Below are 21,597 nucleotides of genomic sequence, written 5' to 3' on the forward strand. Positions count from 1 at the left end.
CACTCTGAGCAGAGATGGGACTTTGAGAGTCATCTTCTGAAGGCAGTGCTGAGGATGGCTGGAATTAATAAGTCTAGGACCACTCCTTAACATCCGCAAGGTGATTCCTCAATTGTAGGTGATTCCTACAATGCCATAAGGAAAATGATTCAGGCATCATTCCGTATCTCTTGATGTTTGGGCGAGAACCAAGATTACCTGCAGACTTTTGTGCTTTGGCATGTTGAGGATGGAACTAGCTATAAGACACATCAAAAGTATGTCTAACAACTAAATTAAAAACTCCGGGATGCATATCGCTTCCCTACAGCTGCTGCCGCAATAACTCAGATAGAAACAAGCACCGGTATGATACTAGGGTGCGGTTGCAGGACCTCCAGCCAGGAGACAGAGTTCTACTACAAAACCTGGGTGTTGCTAGCAAACCCAAGATAGCCGACCGATGGAAGGCAATATCTTACCTGGTGGTGGAGAAGCTGGGAGATCTGCCGGTTTACAAGATTACACCTGAGGCAGGGCCAGGGGAAATGAAGACGGTACATAGAAACCTCTTAGTACTAGTGGGAGAATTGGTAGGCACCCCTGATGGAATGGACCATGACATGGGACCAGGGTGAAAAAGAGGCGCTGGATCGAATCAGCAACCCAACACGTGCAGTGGGCACCCAGGGGTTAACCCATCGATACAAAGCGCATCTGAGAGTGAGTCTGAAGACGAGGACACTCCAGCAGTGTACCCCTGTTGTTGGCACACCCACACCAACAGTGGGTCCGGGCTGGGACAATGATCTTGCCCCACCAACACTCTCAGACCTCATGGAAGAACAACAGACCAGTGATGACATGACTTAGCTGTTGGAAAGTGGGGCCATACAGGTGGGTGGTGTCCCTGGTACCCTGGATCTGTCAAGACCAGAACAAGAGATGCCGGGATCTGTTCCTGTAGCCGAGGGACCCTCAAAGGAACCCTCACCATCCCTACCCCAAGAAGACGTTGCCCCCGCACCTGCCACACCCATGCTCAATAGGCACGATAGAGTTATAAGGCCAGTTAACAGGTTAATTTATGATGCACAGCGAGGAAGTAATACACTTAGCTCAAAGACTTGAGGGAGCCATAGTAGGTTTCCTCAGACCCTTTGGTGAGAACTCATGTGGTTGGTATAAACTGGAGCATGTTTCGCCGGGATTACCAATTCTCAGATGGGGGGAGGATGTAAGCAGGGTATGAGTGGCCCTCCCCTGCTCAGCCGGCTGAAAGTGGGGGGCATTTTATTTGCATGGGCTCTGTATCTGTCTGAGTACAACTAGGTGCTCAGCATGATGGGAAACGGTCCGTTTGGCTGGGATCGGGTTAGAAATCACTTCACTGTTAATTGCAGGGTTAATGGGATGTTGTCGCCCTTGTTGTATGAACAAACGGCAGCAGAGCTGTGCTTAGTCTGTTCTGATGAAAGATGTACTCTCATGTGAACAGAACTCAACACAGGAGGCTTTGGGATGCCAGGCCACTGTGCGGCCAGGAGAGGACGGGGTCATGGTTTTAACAGAGCCAAAGATGAAGAAGTTTGCAATGGTCATGGGTCTCAGACTGCAAGGCTAAAAATGGCTGTGTGGATCATAGACTCTTAGAAGATGGGGGTTGGAAGGGATCTCAAGAGGTGTCTAGTCCAATCCCCTGCTCAAGCAGGACCAAGTCCAACTAAATCATCCACGCCAGGGCTTTGTCAAGCCAGACCTTAAAAACCTCTAAGGATGGTTCCATGATGATTCCACCACCTCCCTCAGTAACCCATTCCATTGCTTCACCACCCCCAGCCAGCAGCAGGGTCTAGTCTCGCCCAGCGATTGACAGCTGGCAAGCGCTAGCTGAGCCCGGCGGGAGCCAGCAGAGGGGGCCAGGCAAGCCCCGCCACGGAGAGGCGAACAGTGCAGGTGCTGCTCCAACAGTCGGTAGGGCAAGGAGAAGCGAGAGGCGAAGGAAATTCCCCACATACTGTGGGGTGGAGTGGGTTGGGTTCTGCTCATTGTGTTCATGAATTCTGTTCACACTCTTTCCCAAACCAGGAACCCCTAGATATTGACCCCGGCCCTTGTCGCTGCCACCTCCGTCTGGCAGAAGGGTTACACTATTTTAGCACCTGCTATATTTTTTACTTCGATCTTTAATTTGAAATTTTAAATTCTAACTTTTTCTTCTTATTTTTACAGCACAAGTTTATTCTGAAGGATCATGTGACATTCAGTCTGACCGATTTCCTGGCTTAGTTTCAAGACTTCTTTTGAATTTGATCCACCAATGGGGATTGCCTTTTGCAACTGTTATTTTGCCTCTCACTCCAGCCCTTAGTACTTTTTCACGTCATTGCTCGTGTGTAGAACTTGATTCTTAAATAAGGGAAGTATATTAACTCCTATTACAGCCTTCTCAGAGGCAAAAATGGATTCTTCTCTAATTTTTGCTGAAGAGAAGAATGGCCATAGTGGGTCAGACCAATGGTCCATCTAGCCTAGTGTCCTGTTTTCTGACCATGGCCAATGCCAGGTGCTTCAGAAGGAATGAACAGAACAGGCAATCAAGTGATCCCCTGTTGTCCATTCCCAGCATCTGGCAGTCAGAAGTTTAGCAACATCCAGAGCATGAGGTTGCATCCCTGATCGTCTTCGCTAATAGCCATCGATGGACCTACCGTGAGGAACTTATCTAAGTCATTTTTGAACCCCGTTAGGGTTTTTGCCTTCACAACATAATGAACACACATCTACAACCCCTAGAGAGCTTGACAAATCAGAAGTTATAGACCCTCAAGTCATGAAACTATAAGAAAGAAATACATGATATTGGGTTCTTTTTATGTGCTTCTCTCTTCCTGAACCTTTACGGTGCAGTAGGCCCGATTCCACAAAAGCAGGAGACTAAAGATCTGAGTGAATCCTGGCCTATCCTCATCCTTCTCCTGTTACCTCTCCCAAACATTGGGACACAGTAATAGCAGGGTACAAAATTTATCAATGGGACACAATAACAGGGTACAAAATATATCTGAAGGACATAATAGGTCATATTGGTGGGGGAGTGGCACTACATGTGAAAGAAGCATAGAGTCAAATGAAGTAAAAATCTTAAATGAACCGAACTCTACCATAGAATATCTATGGATAGTAATTCCATGCTTGAATAATAAGAATATAGCAGTAGGGATATACTACCAACCACCTGACTGGGATTGTGATAGTGACTGTGAAATGCTAAGGGAGATTAAAGGGGCTATAAAAATACAAAACAATAATAATGGGAGATTTCACCTATCCTCATTTTGGTTGGGTACACGTCACCTCAGGATGGGATGCAGAGATAAAGCTTCTGGACACCTTAAATGACTGCTTCTTGGAACAGCTTGTTCTGAATCCCAGAAGAGGAGATGCAATTCTTGATTTAGTCCTAAGTGGAGGACAGGATGTGGTCCAAGAGGTGAATGTAGCTGAACATCGCTGGAGGGGAAACACCAAAGCAGCTCACCATGGTAGCATTCCATTTCAGAAAGGGGAACTACACAGAAGTGAAGACGTTAGTTAAACAGAAATTAAAAGCTACAGTGCCAAAAGTGAAATCCCTGCAAGCTGCATGGAAACGTTTTAAAGACACCATATTAAAATGTATGCCCTGAATTAAAAAACATAGAAAGATGTCCAAAAAAGTGCCACCGTGGCTAAACAACACAGCAAAAGAAGCAGTTAGAGCAAAAAGGCATTGTTTAAAAAGTGGAAGTTACATCCTATTTGGCAAAAAATCAAAAGGAGAATAAACAGTACATATGTAATGCAGTAAGAAGCAATCACTACTTTTCTAAAGGGATTTCCAGCCACCACCATACTTTTGCAATATGAATCTTATTAGTAATATTTGATAGCTTAATGTTATAAGTAGGCCCAGCCTAGCTTGAATTTCATAGTCTACAGGTATGTAACCTATCATTTAAATCAGATTCTGTACCAGAATGACTGTACCAGATGACTGGAGAATAGCTAATAGACTGCCAACTTTAAAAAAAGGCTCCAGAGGCGACCATGGCAACTAAAGGCTGATAAGCCTAACTTCAGAACCTGGACAATTGATTGAAATTATTATAAAGAACAGAATCATCAGACACAAAGATTAATATGATTTGTTAGGGGAAGAGTCAACATGGTTTTTGTAAAGGGAAATCATGCCTGATCAATTTACCAGAATACTTGAAGGGGTCAACAAGCATGTGGACAAGGGTGATCTATTGGTTATAGTGTACTTAGATTTTTACAAAGCCTTTGACAAGGTCCCTCACCAGAGGTTCTTAAGCAAAGTAAGCTGTCATGGGAGAAGATTGTAGAGTTACAAAGGAATCTCACAAAACAGAGACGGAGCAACTAAATGGCAGAGGAAACTCAATGCTGATAAATGCAAAGTAATGCACACTGGAAAACAATCGCAAGTGTACATATAAAATGTTGGGGTCTAAATTAGTTGAAAACATCCACACAGGGTGGGAGGTTTCAAAAGTACTTGGCCATGGCCAATCTCGGCTCTTGATGAATGAGGCTGCCATTGCTTTCAATAGAAGCAGAGTTTGGCCAACATCCAGTGCTTGTGAAATTCTCCTTAAGTGACACTGGTCCCAGTAGCATCCCCGTGCACTATTAACCTCTCTCCACTCCACAGAGCAGGAATAAGCTGCTCTCCCTATTTCCAATGCGTTCCATAGATGCATTTTATTTATTATTCAAAAAAGAGGATGACAAATCTCACAAACTCCTCAGGGTCAGGCCCATCTTTTTGTTATGTTCTGAACAGGGTCTAGCATTGGGGCACCCCTGATCCTTGACTGAGACCCCTGAGGTAACACAAATAACCACAATGCAAAGATTCTGTAATCTCACTTTTTCAACATGAAGAACGCAAAATCCATTCCAACCAAATTACATAACAGCAAGAACAACTAGTTTTCAAAGACAAGATGTGCTGTTTTAGCCCACCGCTGTTTTTTTGAAAGGGGCCCACCTAATTGTTTTGAAACAATATTTTTTTAAATATAATTTGAAGATGAACAGGACTTTTGCTCTCCTGCTGATGGTCACAAAAATCTTGTCAGCTGGGCAGTTTCTCCCACATGCAGTTTCCAAGAGACAGTGACAGGGACTTCTGAGGAAGTGCTGTGAAATGCACAAACTGAAGGGAGACAAATGCAAAGAGACGGGGGCATCCACAAACCCTGGCTTTAGTTGTCTAGCCTCCCTATACAATGCATGGGGAGAATTTGGGACCTGAAAATGAGACCTACAAGAGCCAGTATGCTAGGTTGGTAGCTATCTAAACTAGCCAATAGCAGACACCGATGAGAGGGGTGTGTCCTAAGCCCCACCCTTCTCAAGGAGTTAAGTTGATGTCCAGGCTGGATGGAGGCACCTATCCCTGCTTGTGATCCACAGCTGGACACCCCTCTGCTGGAATCAGGTCCCTAAGCAGTTTCTTGCAAGAACAGCAGCAGTGCGCACTTAACTCCACCCAAAACGGCTGGGGAAGGGCTATAAACAGTTAAGTTCCTTTGTGGATCTGGGTCGAACTCTTCAGAGTTAGTGATCTCAGGTATGTATGTAACTGGGCAGTAGGCACCATGTTTTTCTAGACAGAAACGTGATCTTCAAGATGAGTGTGCTCCTTTAATCTCTCCCCTATGAAGGCCACAACACTGTTTTCACATCTGTTCTTTCCTTTTATTGAAAAAAAAAATCATTTAGAAAATGACAGTTTATATCAGGGACACACTGAACAGAGTCTCAATAGGAAATATGCCAGTTGGACAAACATGGAGGACATTCATGGCTCTAAAAAAGCCACTGCTTTTATTATTTCACCTTGTAGATAAACTTCGTGCTCTAACATACAGAAGTAGAATATTTGCCTTCTCCAATTTTTTTCCCTTCCAACAGATAAAAGGATTTTATATAAAACCAATCCCACCCACCCACTCCCCAACCAGATAAATATAAAAATAAAGAAAAAAACTTGTTTGTGAATGGACAGAGTTGTTTTACATAAAGGTTTTGTCCTGAATTCCTAACACAAAGATCCACTAAGAAAACGATAAAATGAAGTCAGCGAAATGTGAATGCTAAAATCCCCTAAACATTGCATGGCACAGAGCTACGGACTATAAAGCACTGCCGGGTAAAAAGGAGGAAGTCAATAGAGCATTGAGCAAAAACCTCCCTCCTAAAGGTCTTTGATAGGTCAAATGTCATCCAACATCATCTCAAAAGTGACAGAGCAACCTGAAAGGCAGGTTAAACACTATGACCACACAGATCAAGACCGATTTTAGCTAGGCATTAGCGTCAAGATCTCGGGTGCAAATTTAAAAATCCTGCTTTATCCAGAATCAAATAGGATTTCAGGACAAAAACAGAGGCAAGTAACATTCTTTGCTATTTTACTTTATTTATTGGTATTAATTTCGCATAATCCCAGCAGGAAGGTGGCAGTTGGAATCATTATTTTGTTTTTCTTTCCGTGGCCAAACTGTCATGAAGCTTGGAGATTTCCGGTTCGTAGGCCTCCATTACTAATGTTCCATTGTTATCGAAGAATTTAGCAATAGATTTGGTGAACTCTGCTTCCCTCTGCTGTTTGGTTTTCCCGCTGATGAAAGTCAGTTTCAGGGTGTAGTTGTCATCAAACCTTGAAGGGACACAAAAAGAGAACCCCGAGTTACCATTTAGAGAAGGGGCTGCTCCATATTTGGCACAGCTGAGTGGTCACTGGGTTAAGGACCTGGCAGCCAGAACGACACCCCTAATGTGCACAAGCGGCACATACTGCAGCATCTCACATTTTCACCCAGGAGTACAGCCCAAGTCCCAGCATGCAATGCTCTACCTATATGCACAAAGGTGCTACAATATGCAGCACCTGTAAATTATAACTCGATATTAAAGGATTTTTTAATGCTCTTTTCAGGATTAGAGTTTTCTGAAGTTAACATCAGAGTTAAAATAACTAGTAAAATTCAAAGTTCTCAATGGCTGTTGGTTACTCTGACCTTATTGCTATTTTAATTGTAACAGAGTGAAACTGACTCAGATGTTAATGGGTAAGCTCTTGAATTGTAACTCTGCTTTTTGGTAAGCATCAATATGCATTTAAGATGCAGTTATGCTTGAAATTAACTTGTTTTTTGTTTTCTTCACAGAAAGAGGAGTCCTGGATTGTAGGCTCAGGACCCATTTGTAAATGTTTGTGTCCTGTTGCAACCCAGTAAATAGCCTACGGGGATGCCCTGGGGTGGTTTTGGTCGGATCCTAACCCTGGGGGTTTGGGTCCTGCCCGGCACTCACCCCACAGTGGCAACTCCTGCAGCTGCTATGCCATGGGGCTGGCTGGGCTTGGTTCTCTGCTCCGGGCATTGCAACCTCCGGAGTTGCAGTGATGCTCAGGTTCAGCCCTGCCCCCCCGACTGGACCAAATTTGTGAGAGTGGAGTTGTGACCAGGCTCATGGAGCTGCAGTGTCGCTCACTCACATTTGGCCTTCAGATCTGGGCGGCCGGAGAGCGACAGCTGCTGGCCAGGTGCCCAGCCGTCAGCAGCAGCACAGAAGGAAGGGTGGTCTCCTGCAGGGCTCTACCCTCTACCGGGTTTTCCCCCCCATCATTTTTCAAAACCCCGATAGAGAGGAAAATCTGGGGTGATTCCATATGCGTGTTAATGGCAACAAAGCCAGACTCTAAGGTAGCAGGTCTCAGACATTCAGGTCTTTTGATATAACTAACATCATATTGCCCAGAAGCCACCTTGGATGCAATGCAGTGCATGAAACAGATGTCAGATATGACCCGTTGTATATGGCTTATGCCACAGTGCAGCAAATAAACACAGACACCAGCCATTTGGCTCCTGTGTTGCTCTGAGTAAGTCTGTACAAAGCTGGGAGATAGACTCAATAAGAAGCAGAAATGACATTCCTATTCCTTAATAACTACAGTAAGTGGGCAAATCTGAGGCCTCTGCAGGGCTCGAGTGTTCTGCCACTATGGTCCTTTTGGGCAATAGTGGCTCTAGAAGTAACAATACCTTTTTAGGCTGGAGGAAAGTTGCCATATATCATCCGGGTCCATCCCTGAAGGATCTTTTCGATGCGCTACCAGGAAGATGCTCTTCTCCTTGTATGAGGTATAGATGGTCAGGATTCCCATCATCACAAAATAGGTTCGGGAATGTTAAAGAAATTAAGAGAATATGAGAGCCGTGCAACTGCGACAACGAGGACATGTGAACAATGGAATGCATACAGAGAAATCATTCATTCATCTCCACACAGCATCCGGGGTGACATCTGACAAAATCATTTACAGCTTGGTTCTTAGTTGACATTTTTATTAGTATGAATGAACAAGTTAAATGCAAAGATAATGTATGATTCTTTAGCTCTTAAAAATCTTCCCAGTGCCTCAAGACCACAGATCAATGCCTGAAGTGACATGAATGGTGGGCAAGAGTTTACCAGAAACGCTCTTGAATGAGACTTACCAAGGAGTCAAACAGAAAAAACAAAAATAAAAAAACAATTATACATTAATACAAAAGACTAAATAGTGTTTTCAGTTACTTCGCTGAAATTTCATTGGCAACATCTATCTAAAGGAGGTCTTGTGAAAGTTTGAGACAGAATAAGGCAGTGAAAATAAACCCTGTGTGTTGTCTAGGGCAATGGCTCTCAACTTTTCCAGACTACTGTACCCCATTCAGGAGTCTGATTTGTCATGCGTACTCCCAAGTTTCACCTCACTTAAAAACTACTTGCTTACAAAATAAAACATAAAAATACGAAAGAGTCACTGAACACTATTGCTGAAAAATTGCTTACTTTCTCATTTTTACAAGCCATTGTCTGTAGGAAATTTGTTTGTACTGATTTTGCTAGTGCTTTTTATGTAGCCTATTGTAAAACTAGGCAAATGTCTAGATGAGTTGATGTATTCCCTGGAAGACCTCTGTGTACCCTCAAGGATACACATGCCCTTGGTCGAGAACCACTGATCTAGGGTCACACAGCAAGTCATTGGAATAGCAGGGACTAGAAACCCAAAATTCCTGACGCTCAGCTCTGTGTTCAGTTTATCAGCCCACACTGAGCCCCCAAGACTATCTCGACAATTCAGAGAGATTGCTGAATACACAGATGAGTTATGCATCCTTTAGGCATCAGCGTTGACATGGTTAGTCCAGACAATTCAGGACACTAACTCTTATAGCCAAACAGTAGAAACAAAGTCAGGATTCAGAATGGTAGAGAATACTGTTGTGAAAAATGGAATTACCGAAGTTATTCAATACTTTAGATTTAGTAACTGTTCTTTAAATTTAACTTAAATTTATGCTGCTGTCCTCCTCCCAACTTTTATGCTGCCTGTTATTTCTTGACGGGAGCCCCTGACAATTGCTTCTGCCTGCCACTTCACTCACAGCACTTGATCTGTAGTATCACAGGAAGCAGCTGGTGCTATCGGAGTCTGTATTTACAAAGATACAAGTTTCTTATGATAAAAAATGCAGAAGAGGACTCGGATGTTAAAATAAAATACTACAACAGAAACCCGGCCAGGCCAACTGCCTGTGAAATTCAGACAGGATCTACCAGTTTTACTTCTATGTCTGCTGAAGCAGGGAAACATAATTATAGCTATATTTTACTTGTTGGGGGAGACAAACATGTCTTTAACCCGCAGCACACAGTAAAGGATATGATATCACACAGAAAGCGAGAACAGGTTTAGATTCAGGAAAGGGATGCAGATAATCCCAAATCAAAGCCACGATGGCAAAGAGACAGGAGACCGTGCAGATGACGAGGCGGCCATCAATCAAACAGAAATTCTCCACATACTTGTACTTTTCCAGGAGAATCTGATGGGAAAGCAAAGGGCCCAGTTAATTGTAATTGGCTACTTTTACAGATGGCTTCTGAAAAAGAGTTGAATTAATTCTCTATCAATGCACTAATTTTAACAGCATAATTCAGATGATTTTAATTAAAGCATCAGAAGGGGGAAAACCAATTCAAATCCACGAGCATCACAGAAACAGCAATAATTGGAGAGAATGCTGCAACTTCAGACATTTTATATCTAATTTAAAGTCTTTAAATGTACTTATGTTCTTTAAACTTTTCACTTAAGACATTTTAAGGCTAACTAGCCGATTTCATCAATGCAAAACGACACACAGTAATTGAATTGGAAGCATCTCAGAAAACAAATGATCACTGAGTCATTCACAGCTCTTTGAGGAGACACTGAATAGGAGTCTGATCCGGGGAATGTCTGCATACAGAACTCTCACTGGCTTTCATGTGAGTTCGGTACAGAGTGAGGCCCCAAGGGGGAATCCATGAAGAGACTCAAGCATTGCAACACTGAGGGCATCTGGAAAAATCATAGAACAGTACAATCCCCCAAACTAGGTTAGGTGCCTAGGCTCCCTATACGGTGAACAGGGAGAGACAGGTACCTAGGAATGTGATCCACCAAAGCCAGCCTGCTAGGCACAGAGCCACCTAAATCCACCGAAGGCAGATGCTGACCGGGGGGGGGGTTGTGTGCTAAGCTCTAGGTGGGAGAATCCTGGTTCAAGTCCCCCTCCTCCTGAGTGGAAGAAGGGATTTGAACAGTGATCTGCCACCTCCCGGGTGAGTCCCCTCACCACTAGGCTACAGAGGCATTCTAATCCTTTCGCTGGCCCAATTAATATTGAATGCTCCATTGTTTAATTCAAGTGGAACAACTTCAGTAGGAGACACTGAGGTAGAGCACAACAGAATATCCTGGAACCTGGTGACTAGGGCACTCAGCTGAGAGATGGCTGATGCCAGTAAAAATCTCTTCTCCTGCAGAGGAGGAGGAGGAGGGGGACCCGAACTGGGGGTCTCCTAATCCTGGGTGAGTACCCTATCCACTAGGCTAAAGATCATAAGGGAAGTCTTCCCCTCCCCTGGCTGTTTTGTGTGGGCCACTCAGGCGGCTTCTAGCTGGAAGCTGTGCTCAGAGGCTGCCAGTTGGAAAGGCCCTTGCACATAACTTAGGTGACCAAACACCTGCCTTTCCCGGTTTGTGAATCGCTCTGGAGCTTAATTAATACCTTGGTGGATCCCATCTAAAGTGATTTCAAAAGCCCAAAAAAGGTCCATGAGGAGGCAAGTAACAGTAAGTTAAGGGAGAATATACCTTTTTGGCAGAATCATCCAAAGAATTTTTCACAGCTGATCCATCCCACTTGTCAATTTTTACTGGCTTGTCATCAATCTTCCACTGCAAGGCAAATTGAGAAATCAAGTCACTTCCAAGAACTCAGCATGTGTAAATATTTTATTTATAAAACACGTGTCTCTATACTGTAATGAAGATACGAGCCAAAACTATACTTAAAGGAAGTATCATTTGTACATGAACCACTGTCCAAAGATGAAAAATCTAGTATCTATTACACAATTTTGCTGCAGTGCTGTAAGTGGATTGTACCACAATCCAACATGAAGTTAAACCTTCCAACCATGCTTTTTATAAAGCAAACCTCAGATTTAGTAGATTTTATTGTTGTGGCCATGATATACCAAGTTTCAGAAGGGTTTAATCTGATGTCTCATACGGCACTGGAGAAATGACCCTGGAAAGTGACTATTTAAAATGGACTGATTTGAATTTCAGTTCTATGCTTGCCTTTGCCAATAGATGCCACTGCTAGTGATAGGAATTTTAATGATGCTGGATGATTTGTTCATTCTTTCCAATCAAACCTTCCAAAGAACTTGCATTTGCTATGAAACCTGTTACTCTCATGCACACACTCAAAGACTCTGTCAACAAAGGTGAAATTTGAGAGTCCCATCTTTAAAAAAAAAAAAATTCAGATCTGATGAGGACAATTTAATGGCACATATGAACAAGAAGAGATGACAAATTTCTCACTTAGTCCCTAAACTATTGAGGGATTTTTAAGAAAACAAGGAAAAATTAATCCCCCTTTCTTTAACTCAGCTATATGCTAGCCATCTACCCACTTGGTAGTGTGACCTAGTGGAAAGAGCACACAACTGAAACTCTGGAGACCAGAGTGCTATTCCCAGGTCTGCTAATTGTGTGCTGGGTGGCTTTGGGCAAGTTACTTCACCTTTCTGTGCCTCAGTTTCCCAATATGTAAAATGGGGATAATGACTCTGACTTCCTTTGTAAAGCACTTTGAGATCTACTGATAAAAAGTGCTACGTACGAGTTAGGTATTATTATTACATTCAAATTTTCCACGATTTGCCACCCAGAAATGCAACCCTGGTTATGATGGACCAACTATAACTGCAATTGTGAAATAAAAGAAAGTTAACTCCCTCTCTAAAGTTAATTAGTACAGTATTTCTCTCTTTTAAACTCCTAGCAATATTTGTCTTAAATTCATTTGGCAGTACTTTACAGTATTGCTTTGAGCCATGTGTATTTTAAATGGCCCAATATTTCCATGGGTCTTGGACCACATATTTCAGACCCAGATTCTGAACTTGTATTATTTCTCAAAGGTGACGTTCCCAAGGTGATTTACTGACTTAGTGCCAGAAGAGCACATTTCTCTCTCTGGTTCAAACAAGCTATTTTAAAATAAGACGTTTGTCCTGATTTACTCCTACCGGCACTGAAGAAAAAAAAAAATCATACGATTCTGCTCTGAGACACACAGGCATAGATTGCTGAGTGACTAGGAAACTTCAGCACATGTGTAAGTGCAGGAGCTGATTTTACAAGGCACAGCAGTAAAGGCCCTTTGTATTTAACTCAAAGGGCCAGTAGTGAATATAGCCCTTATCTTGGTGTAAGTTTCAAACAGAAGATATTTATGGAAGGCCCCTGGACCCCAATTTTTACAGCAATACTAAGTTTAGTATAGAATGAATCACAGCTGAGAAAACCAAAGCCTTTCCCACAGATTACAATGAAATACAAGTGTATGATTTTTAGATTTTTTTCTCCCCCTCCGTATTAGATCAGCCACAGGAATTTAGTTTCACACCTGTGTTTGGGGTGGAGGGACAGAGAGGGGAAGTGAAAAAGATTGGGGGTGGGAAGGATTTCTGAGTTTCTTTCTAGTAACTGGACAGATAGCCAAATCTCAAGTAAGCTTCACATCCCCACACCACCTCTGTTCCTCCTTCGTTATCTGTTGGCAGAAAGAGAACCAAAAGGAGCTTGAAAATAATTCAAATGCCCTGACTAGGGCTCTACCAAATTCAGGATCCATTTAGGTCAATTTCATGGTCATAGGATTTTAAAAATTGTAAATTTCATTGTTTCAGATATTTACATCTGAAATTTCAGGGTGTTGTAACCCTGGGGATCCTGACTCAAAACGGAGTTATGGGGGATCACAAGGCTATTGCTGGGAGGTTGTGGTATTGCCTCCCTTATTTCTGTGCTGCTGTTGGTGGGGTGCTCCCTTCAGAGCTGGATGCCCAGCCAGTAGCCACCGCTCTCCGGCCGCCCAGCTTTGAAGTATACAAAAGACCAGATTTCACAGGGGAGACCAGATTTCATGGTCCATGATGGTAGGACCCTAGTCATGACTGCAAAGAAGCATTTCCTATGCATTCTTCACCAGGATATCTAGGCTCCATTTCTCAGGGAGAGGAAAAGAAAAAAAAAAAAGCAAGCCAAAGTCTTTGTGGGAAGTTACAATTCCATATAGGCAATTGTAGTTTGATTACTAGAGCCTTAAGAACAGCCATACTGGAGGATCAGATCAATGGTCAATTTAGCCCAGTATCCTGTCTTCCAACAGTGGCCAAAGTCAGGTGCTTCAGAGGGAATGAACAGAACAGGTAACCATCAAGTGATCCATCCCGTCAGTCATTCCCAGCCTCTGGCAAACAGCAATCCCTGCCTATCCTGGCTAGTAGCTATTGGTGAACCTACCCCTACATGAATTTATCTAGTTCTTTTTTGAACCCCGTTATAGTCTTGGCCTTCACAACATCCCCTGGCAAGGAGTTCCACAGGTTGACTGTGCGTTGTGTGAAAAGATACTTCCTTTCGTTCGTTTTAAACCTGCTGCCTATTAATTTCATTTGGTGACCACCCCTAGTTTTTAATGTTATGAGGAGGAGTAAATAACACTTCCTTATTTACTTCCTCCACACCAGTCATGACTTTATAGACCTCTATCATATCCCCCTTAGTCGTCTCTTTTCCAAGCTGTAAAGTCCCAGTCTTATTAATCTCTCCTCATATGGAAGCTGTTCCATATCTCTGATCATTTCTGTTGCCCTTTTCTGTACCTTTTTCCAATTCCAATATATCTTATTTGAGATGGAGTGACCAGATCTGCACGCAGTATTCCAGATGTGGTAGTACCATAGATTTATAAAGACGCAATATGATATTTTCTGTCTTATCAATCCCTTTCCTAATGGTGCCCAACATTCTGTTAGCTTTATTGACTGCTGCTGCACATTGAGTGGATGTTTTCAGAGAACTATCAGCAATGATTCCAAGGTCTCTTTCTTGAGTGGTAACAGCTAAGGTCTTGTCTACACTATAAAGTTGACCTATGTTAGACTTTAATTAGTTAGCATTAATTAAATTAATTAGCATTAATTAGTGTGATGGCTGATGCCCACACTACCCTCCGAGGTCGGTGGTACGCGTTCTCACCAGGAGTGCTTCTACCGACCTAAGAGGGGCAGTATGGGAAGCTGAGAGCCCCACAAGTTCCTAGCAGGTTGCCCCCCTTCTACATCTTGTTTCCTGCTGGGAGCCAGGGGAAGCAGCCCGGGGCTTCTCCCTGCCAGGAACCCGGGGAGGCCACATGGAGCTTCTCCCCTCCCCGTTCCCCCACTGGGAGCAGTTGCCTGAGGCTTCTCACCTCTGGGGAGTGGAGTCCAGCTGCCAGCTTCATGTCCCTTCTCCCCTGCTCCCTCTCTGCAGAAGCCCGGCAGCCTTGTCTATTTAACAGCTAGGGGCGCAGGGCTTTTCCAGGAGCGGGTCCAGCAGCTCAGCTCTCCAGGGAAGTGGGAAGCAGCTGGGCTCTAGCTGCCCAGCTTGCTGGAGCCATGAAATTTACAAGAATGACAGCCAATGTAAGGAATGCATTGACACTATGTCGCCCTACTTACACTGACATAAGCCCTCCACTTCTCAGTGAGGTGATTTTATTATGTCTGCATAGCAGGGGAGTTGCATTGGGGAGCATTTCAGTGTGTACACCTCCACTGTTTTGTCGACAAAAGCTAACCTTTGTTGACAAAAATCTGTAGGATAGACCAGCCCTAATTTGGACCCCATCATTTTATATATAGTTGGGATTTTGTTTTTCAATGTGCATTATTTTGCATTAAAATGTATGACTGTTCCAAAAATTATGAAAAACAGCAGCTTCTTATGTGACAGATCTGTTGTGTGCGTCACTCAAAGGTCAAAATAAGCTACTACTGTTAGACCTGCAGAGTCCACATAGCACAGTTTGATCCTATTCTGTTGCCAACCTACAGACAAGAACTGTGAACAAAGTGTCAATTGCAGGGCCATATTCTGTTCTCTATTATACCCATACAACGCAAAGCAAGCAACAGCATTACAAAAAGCAGAAGTGTCACTTGACAAACAGAAATTTTGTTACTGGTGAAGAAGTTCAAGGGGAGGCTGAATTTTCAGGGCTGACAGAAAAACTAGTTTTTTACTTGTGACATTGAACAAATTTGATCTGGGTTATTGGTACAACAGGTAACGTCAACAAGCCATTTTAAAAGTCTCTTTTTGGAACAGATGTGCCCCCTTTGAGACTAACTGTGAATATCAGAGAAATTTCTCAAGCATGTCTGTGTGCCCTTTATAAAATTACCAGAACAGATATTTTAGCCACAGAATTGCTTTGCATTTCTGAAGCTACAATAACTAGTTCTCCCCGTAAAGTCAGAACTATATTCCTGGGCTTGTTCCTAAGATATAAAATGAAAGAAAAAAAATGACACTTGGAATCCAGAAATATTTAAAGGGAAGTTGTCTCAATGTTTCATGATTAAACATGTAATGCTTATTTATGTTAAAACTGATCTCTGAACATTTCAGCCACTGAACAAAATGTCTAAGAATCACCCTCATAAAATGAGAAATGTGTCAGAATTCAAAGGTGTCCATTATAAGACAAAGAGCAATTAGGGATAGATGATAAACATGGAGCTAAAAGTGAGTGTATTTAATACATTTGTTTATTGACATGTTTGTCTATAGTGCTCACTGCTTTAGTAACCAACTGCCTCACATTAATGAATTTAGCGTAAACCCAGTGAGGTAGGAATTACCCCCATTTTACTGTTTGTTTTTGCTTTTGCATCAGTGTAGCTTCCCTCGTCAGCCCTAGCACAGGTAGGCTGAACCAGTGTAAACTCTAGTGCCGTTTATCCCTGTTTGAAACCACAATGCATCTATCACATTGCCAATGCTCATGATTTTATCTTGAGTTTTGCAATATTTGGTGTTGGAAGCCTCAGACTATGGGATCCTGTGCTCAGTAGGAATTTCCATTTTTATTAGAAAAAGTAGCTTTCTAGCCCTCCCGGCTGCAGAGAAAAGCAGAAAACATGAACCCTAAATGCACAAAACCCAGAGGCAAAGGCAAACATAAAATCCAAGTTTATTATATTTTAACACTGCTTATGATATTTTGGAGGCTGGCTCATGATTTTTGAATGCTTGGGGTTGGCAATACTGCATCAATAGCAGGAATCTGCACTGGTGTAAATACACCGTTTTACAAACACAGTATAGCCAATGTCATCATTACTTGCCCAGGATTACTCTGGCTTCCTGTGACAGAGCTGGGAATAGGACTCAGGCCTCCCAAACCCTGTCCAGTTCCTTAATCACAAGGCACTGGATTTACCAGATCAGATCAATGGCTCATCTAACCTCGTATCTCACCTCCAGCAATGGCCAGTACCAGAGGCAAATAGAAAATCCCACAATGGACAACTGCAATTAAATGCTTATTGAGGAAATTTCTTCTAATCCCAGGCAGTTTAAATCCTCAAACTAGAAGGCTGATCTTCTTCTTCAATCTTACTTTTAGAGATGCGAGAGTTAAGACATTTTTAGAAGTTAGAGACAGACTGACATACTTATACGGCCTCTTATTTTTGTTGCTCTCCTCTGGATTCTCTACAATTTGTTCACATCTTTCTTGAAGTGTCGTGCCCAAAACCCAGCAGTGCTATCTTAAAAATCAATCCAACTCAACATAAGGAATGCAGAGCAGCCACTGTGTGATCACAGCCAGAGTGCTTGCAGCTTGTTCAGGACGCAGAAGCAGTGGAGAAGCCCTCCTGACAGATAGTAATTTCTTCTAAAGGCTAAGTACTTATGTGGCCCTCCTCTCACAGGACCCAAGAGCTCACAGTAACCCCAAGACTCATTTGTCAAACTACCATGTTCATTTAAATCCCTCATCAAAACTCATTCCTGCATCTCAGCAAGTAGTAAGTTAACACAAAAAATACCCCACTGTGGAAGGAATCTCAACATGTTCACTCAGAATAAAGTCACTGCATGATCTTTACCCTGGTCCTTTCCTTACCCCTTTTACTCTATTGTCATTTTCATTTATTAGATTGTGACATTTTTAGGAGAGTGATCTTGTCTTTTCACATATTTCTAAGAGGCGCATAGTGCAAGTTGGGGTGCTGTAGACATAAATTGGATGTCTTGCATGGTCATCCCAGGATAAGCAAGGATATAGTCTGCACAAGTAGTTCCAGTAAAACCCACTTGTATCCCACCCACAGCCTTCTATGAGAAGGACTGAATGAAAATGATACCCCAGTTCTTAACCCACTTCACTGTCTGGAAGCAAATCTCCTCAATAAGCAAGGGGCATAAAGGAGGAAACATCTAATTCTCCAGCTTATATTGGGAAGTAGTTTTACCAAGGGACATTTACTGCACAGAGCAACAGTGGAGCTCAGAGCAACCTTCAAAAGATGGTACATGTCAAATCCTTAAGAGATTACAATAGGTTATCATCACTGATATTTGACTCCCATCTTCTAGGTATGACTCAAAACACCAGAGGCCAGTTTCAAACACACCAGGTGTATTCCTCAGTCAAAGCAACAATTGCATCACAAACTACTAACACGTTTGACCCAAACTATAGAAATGTAAGACTGGAAGGGACCCCAAGAGGTCATCTAAATCTACATTATCCTCCTCCCCCCACCAGCATTGAGGCAGGATCAAATATACCTAGACATCCCTACAGGTGTTTGTCTAACCTGTTCTTAAAAGTCTCCAAGGACCGAGATTCCAAAATCTTCCTAACCTGTTCCAGTATTTAACTATGCTTAGCATTAGAAAGCTTTTCCTAATAACTATCCTAAAGCTCCCTTGCTGCAAACTAAGCAGATCATTTCTTTTCCCGTCTCCCCCCCAGTGGAAATACAAAATAATGGACTGTTGACCTATTACCTTTCCCCGTGCATTTACAGTTGCAATAAGAGTAATGATATCATCAGGGAGTATATGACTGATTTTGCTGTGTTAGTTTAAAAAAGGCCTCTTTATAAAAATCTTTTACATATCTGAAGGCTGCTATGTCCCTCCTCCTCGCTAGACTAAACAAGCCAGTTCTTTCAACTTTTTCTCACAAGCCATTTTTTCTAAACCTCTTATTTTTGTTGCTCTCCTCTGACTTTCTCCAATTTTTTCACATCTTTTTTAAAATGTGGTGCCCAAAACTGAACATGATACTCCAGCTGAGGCCTCATCCTGCTGAGTAGATCAGAACAGTTATCTCCACATTTCTAAAATCAACTTGTCCATTCATGACTCTAACCACCATAGTCACTACCCAGAAGAAAGGCAGGCAAAAAGAATGGAGCCTGCCCAAAACATCACTAGAGTCCAACTGTATCCAAAATTGAATAGCTACTGCCTTTCCAATCACCTTCCCCGAAAAAGGAAGATCTGAGACAGTGTGATCAATGGCAAACACAACAGCACCAAAAGAGAGGGCTTCAGACATTGAGGATGGAGCGAATTTCTGCATGTTTAAGGATGGTTGGCACCCTCCCCTCCACAGCAGGTTAGCAAGAAGAACAAGTCAGCACCGTAGGTAGTGAATGTCATAAATCAATTTCAACTCAACTAGAGGGATAGTCTGTCAGGTTGTGGCTCTCAAAATCAAAAACTGGCTGAACCTGATCTAGCTTATTGTCAAAGATGAACTGAAAGGCCTATTAATGGAGCAAGACAGCATGGGAGTAGTCAGCAGTTCTCAAGTAAAAGTGTGTGCGCACAAGCAAACAGAAATCCTGATAAGAATATAGACTATAGTTAGTGTTACCAAGTTTCAATGCACTGTTACTGAATGACTCAGTTTCTGCACCAACTGGACAGCCTCCATTTCAGAAGATAAAGATATTTATATTCCCCTGTGCATATTTGCTTTGGTTGCACTTTAAATAACTGCAATTCAGTGTTTACCAAGCACATTAAAAATAATGAGGATACTTCCAGAAGACATCACTAAGCTTAACCACAAACTGCTGCCATTTGAAAACTGAAAATTAAACACATTTGCTTACAGCAAAAAAACAGGAAGTATTTAATTACAAAAAAGCATACTCATGGCAACAGCTAATGCAAATGTTTTAAAGAGAAGACTGCTCCTCTTAAAAACCTATAGACTATAATATATCTCGATCTCAAACTTGATTGTCCCAATCCAAGCCAAACTCAAGACTGGTGCAGAGAAAGGAAGAAATAAAGATGTACCCTAAAGATTAAGAACCATGCTTATGAGAAGAAAAGAAACATGGATTCCACAAAGAAAAGATTAACTTAAAAATAAAGATTTGTTAACAGTGGAAGATGCTAAATTAATAGCTCTGAAGACCTCTCTCTACACACAAGAGGGATACACAGACAGCTGTAGGGCAGGCTTGCACCTGCATCATCTCAAACCTTGGTCTGGCTGAATCAGCGCCCGGTTTGAGAATGGAGCTCTTGCTTTGGTTTCTGAAGCAGTTATCAAAAGGGCACACAGATCATGGCCTGCTGCGGTGGTGACCTGTGATGCAAACACCTAGCCCTTCAAAACTGGGCTGAGATCAACAAACTCACTTCATATTAATAACCATAGACATTAGGCCAGGTCTACACTACAAACTTTTCCCAGCATAGCTATGTCTGTAAGGACACAGCTTACACCAGCAAAACTGCACCTATATAGCAGTACCAGCAATATGCTCCTAGTATAGACCTGGCCTTAGTTTCCTTTGTTTTGTTACTTCTGCATTTTACTTTATACCATATGCTGCACATGCGGGGCAAAAAGACAACACCGAAAAGGGACAAAGCAGAGGGACTAGCTACAGCTGTCCACTATTTCAAATGTGCATTTACAGAACCACACCTCTGTGCTGAGTAGGTTTGGATAGCAAAATGTTCTGTGAAGCAAGCATAGCAAAATATCCTGTGAAGCAGGGTTGATCATAAGCAGCGGCTGGAGAGGAGCACATTAATTGTGAAATGTGATGCTGCAGCAGAGGGTTTGCTTTCACCAAGAGCCCTTTTTCGACGCCTACACATGGCACATACGTGTCAAGAACACCATTTCAATGTACAGAGGCGAGGAAGCCTAGGGGGTTCAAACAGCCCACCTCCTATGCTCACAGTGGGGAAAAGGGAGCACATATGGGTGCAGAAAGCCCTGCTTCAATACTCACAGAGAGGGGGCCATGTGAGCAGAGGACTCTTTAATGTGGTCAAAGGAGGTCTCTTCTGGGACCATAGGGGTGCCAGAACTCCTGTGCCGAGGGTCACAGGACAAGCCCCAGCTGGATGTCTATGCCCCTGTACCAGGGCTCAGGTGGGGAATGCTCTAGGGGGCCTGAGCCCCCACCTCAGGGTTCAGAAGGGAGAAAGGAGAGGTCACGGGGTCAGGATCAGCCTGTGCCCGGTGAGAAGGATCCCCGGTGGAGCACAGGCGACAGCTCAGGGGGGCCAGAGATCCGCGTTCCTGGGAGGGCACAGGAGGCGGCTCTCGGGTGCCAGTGACCAGCCTGCGCCCGGTGAGGGGATCCGGCGGGGGGGGGGCGGAGGGCACAGATCAGTTCCGGGCCCCCCCGAGCCGAGCCGAGCCCAGCCCTACCCGCAGTCCCCGGAGGGGAAGCGCCTAGCCCCGGCCTGCAGCGCCTTAGCCCGGAGCCTCGTGGCCCCAGTCCCGGGGCACCGACCCTCGAGCCCGTTACCTTCTCCAGCAGCCCGTTCTTGCCGCCTTTCGCCGCCATCTTGTCACCTCCCCTCGGCCCCGCCCCCTCCCGCGGCTCAGGGCGACCTGTGCGCCGGCGATTGGCCCCGCAGAGGAGGCGCGCGCGCGGAGGCTGACGGGATTTGTCGCGCGCCGCGGCCGCCTCCGGAGCACACGACAGCTTCAGGGTCCGCCGTTTGGGGCACGTGGCCGGAAGCGCGCGCGCGCCCCGGGGCATCCTGGGAGATGTCGTTTTTTTGTAGGGGGCCCGCGCTGGTGGCGTCTT

General features: G+C 43.6%; 1 protein-coding gene across 1 annotated transcript; it reads right to left on the reverse strand.

Annotated features, from left to right (window-relative positions):
• Positions 1–5,726: 5,726 nt before the first annotated feature.
• On the reverse strand, positions 5,727–21,548 carry SPCS2 (signal peptidase complex subunit 2). Its single transcript, XM_067533270.1, has 5 exons — positions 21,313–21,548; positions 11,252–11,335; positions 9,775–9,935; positions 8,103–8,237; positions 5,727–6,712 (listed from the first exon to the last, which is right to left on the reverse strand). The coding sequence occupies exons 1-5, from the start codon at positions 21,349–21,351 to the stop codon at positions 6,526–6,528; spliced, it is 606 nt and encodes a 201-aa protein (XP_067389371.1). The 5' UTR covers positions 21,352–21,548; the 3' UTR covers positions 5,727–6,525.
• Positions 21,549–21,597: the final 49 nt, after the last annotated feature.

Source organism: Emydura macquarii, unplaced genomic scaffold (genome assembly GCF_026122565.2).
Source record: "Emydura macquarii macquarii isolate MOO-44397 ecotype Brisbane River unplaced genomic scaffold, CSIRO-AGI_Emac_v2 contig_3328, whole genome shotgun sequence".
NCBI lineage: Eukaryota > Metazoa > Chordata > Testudines > Chelidae > Emydura > Emydura macquarii.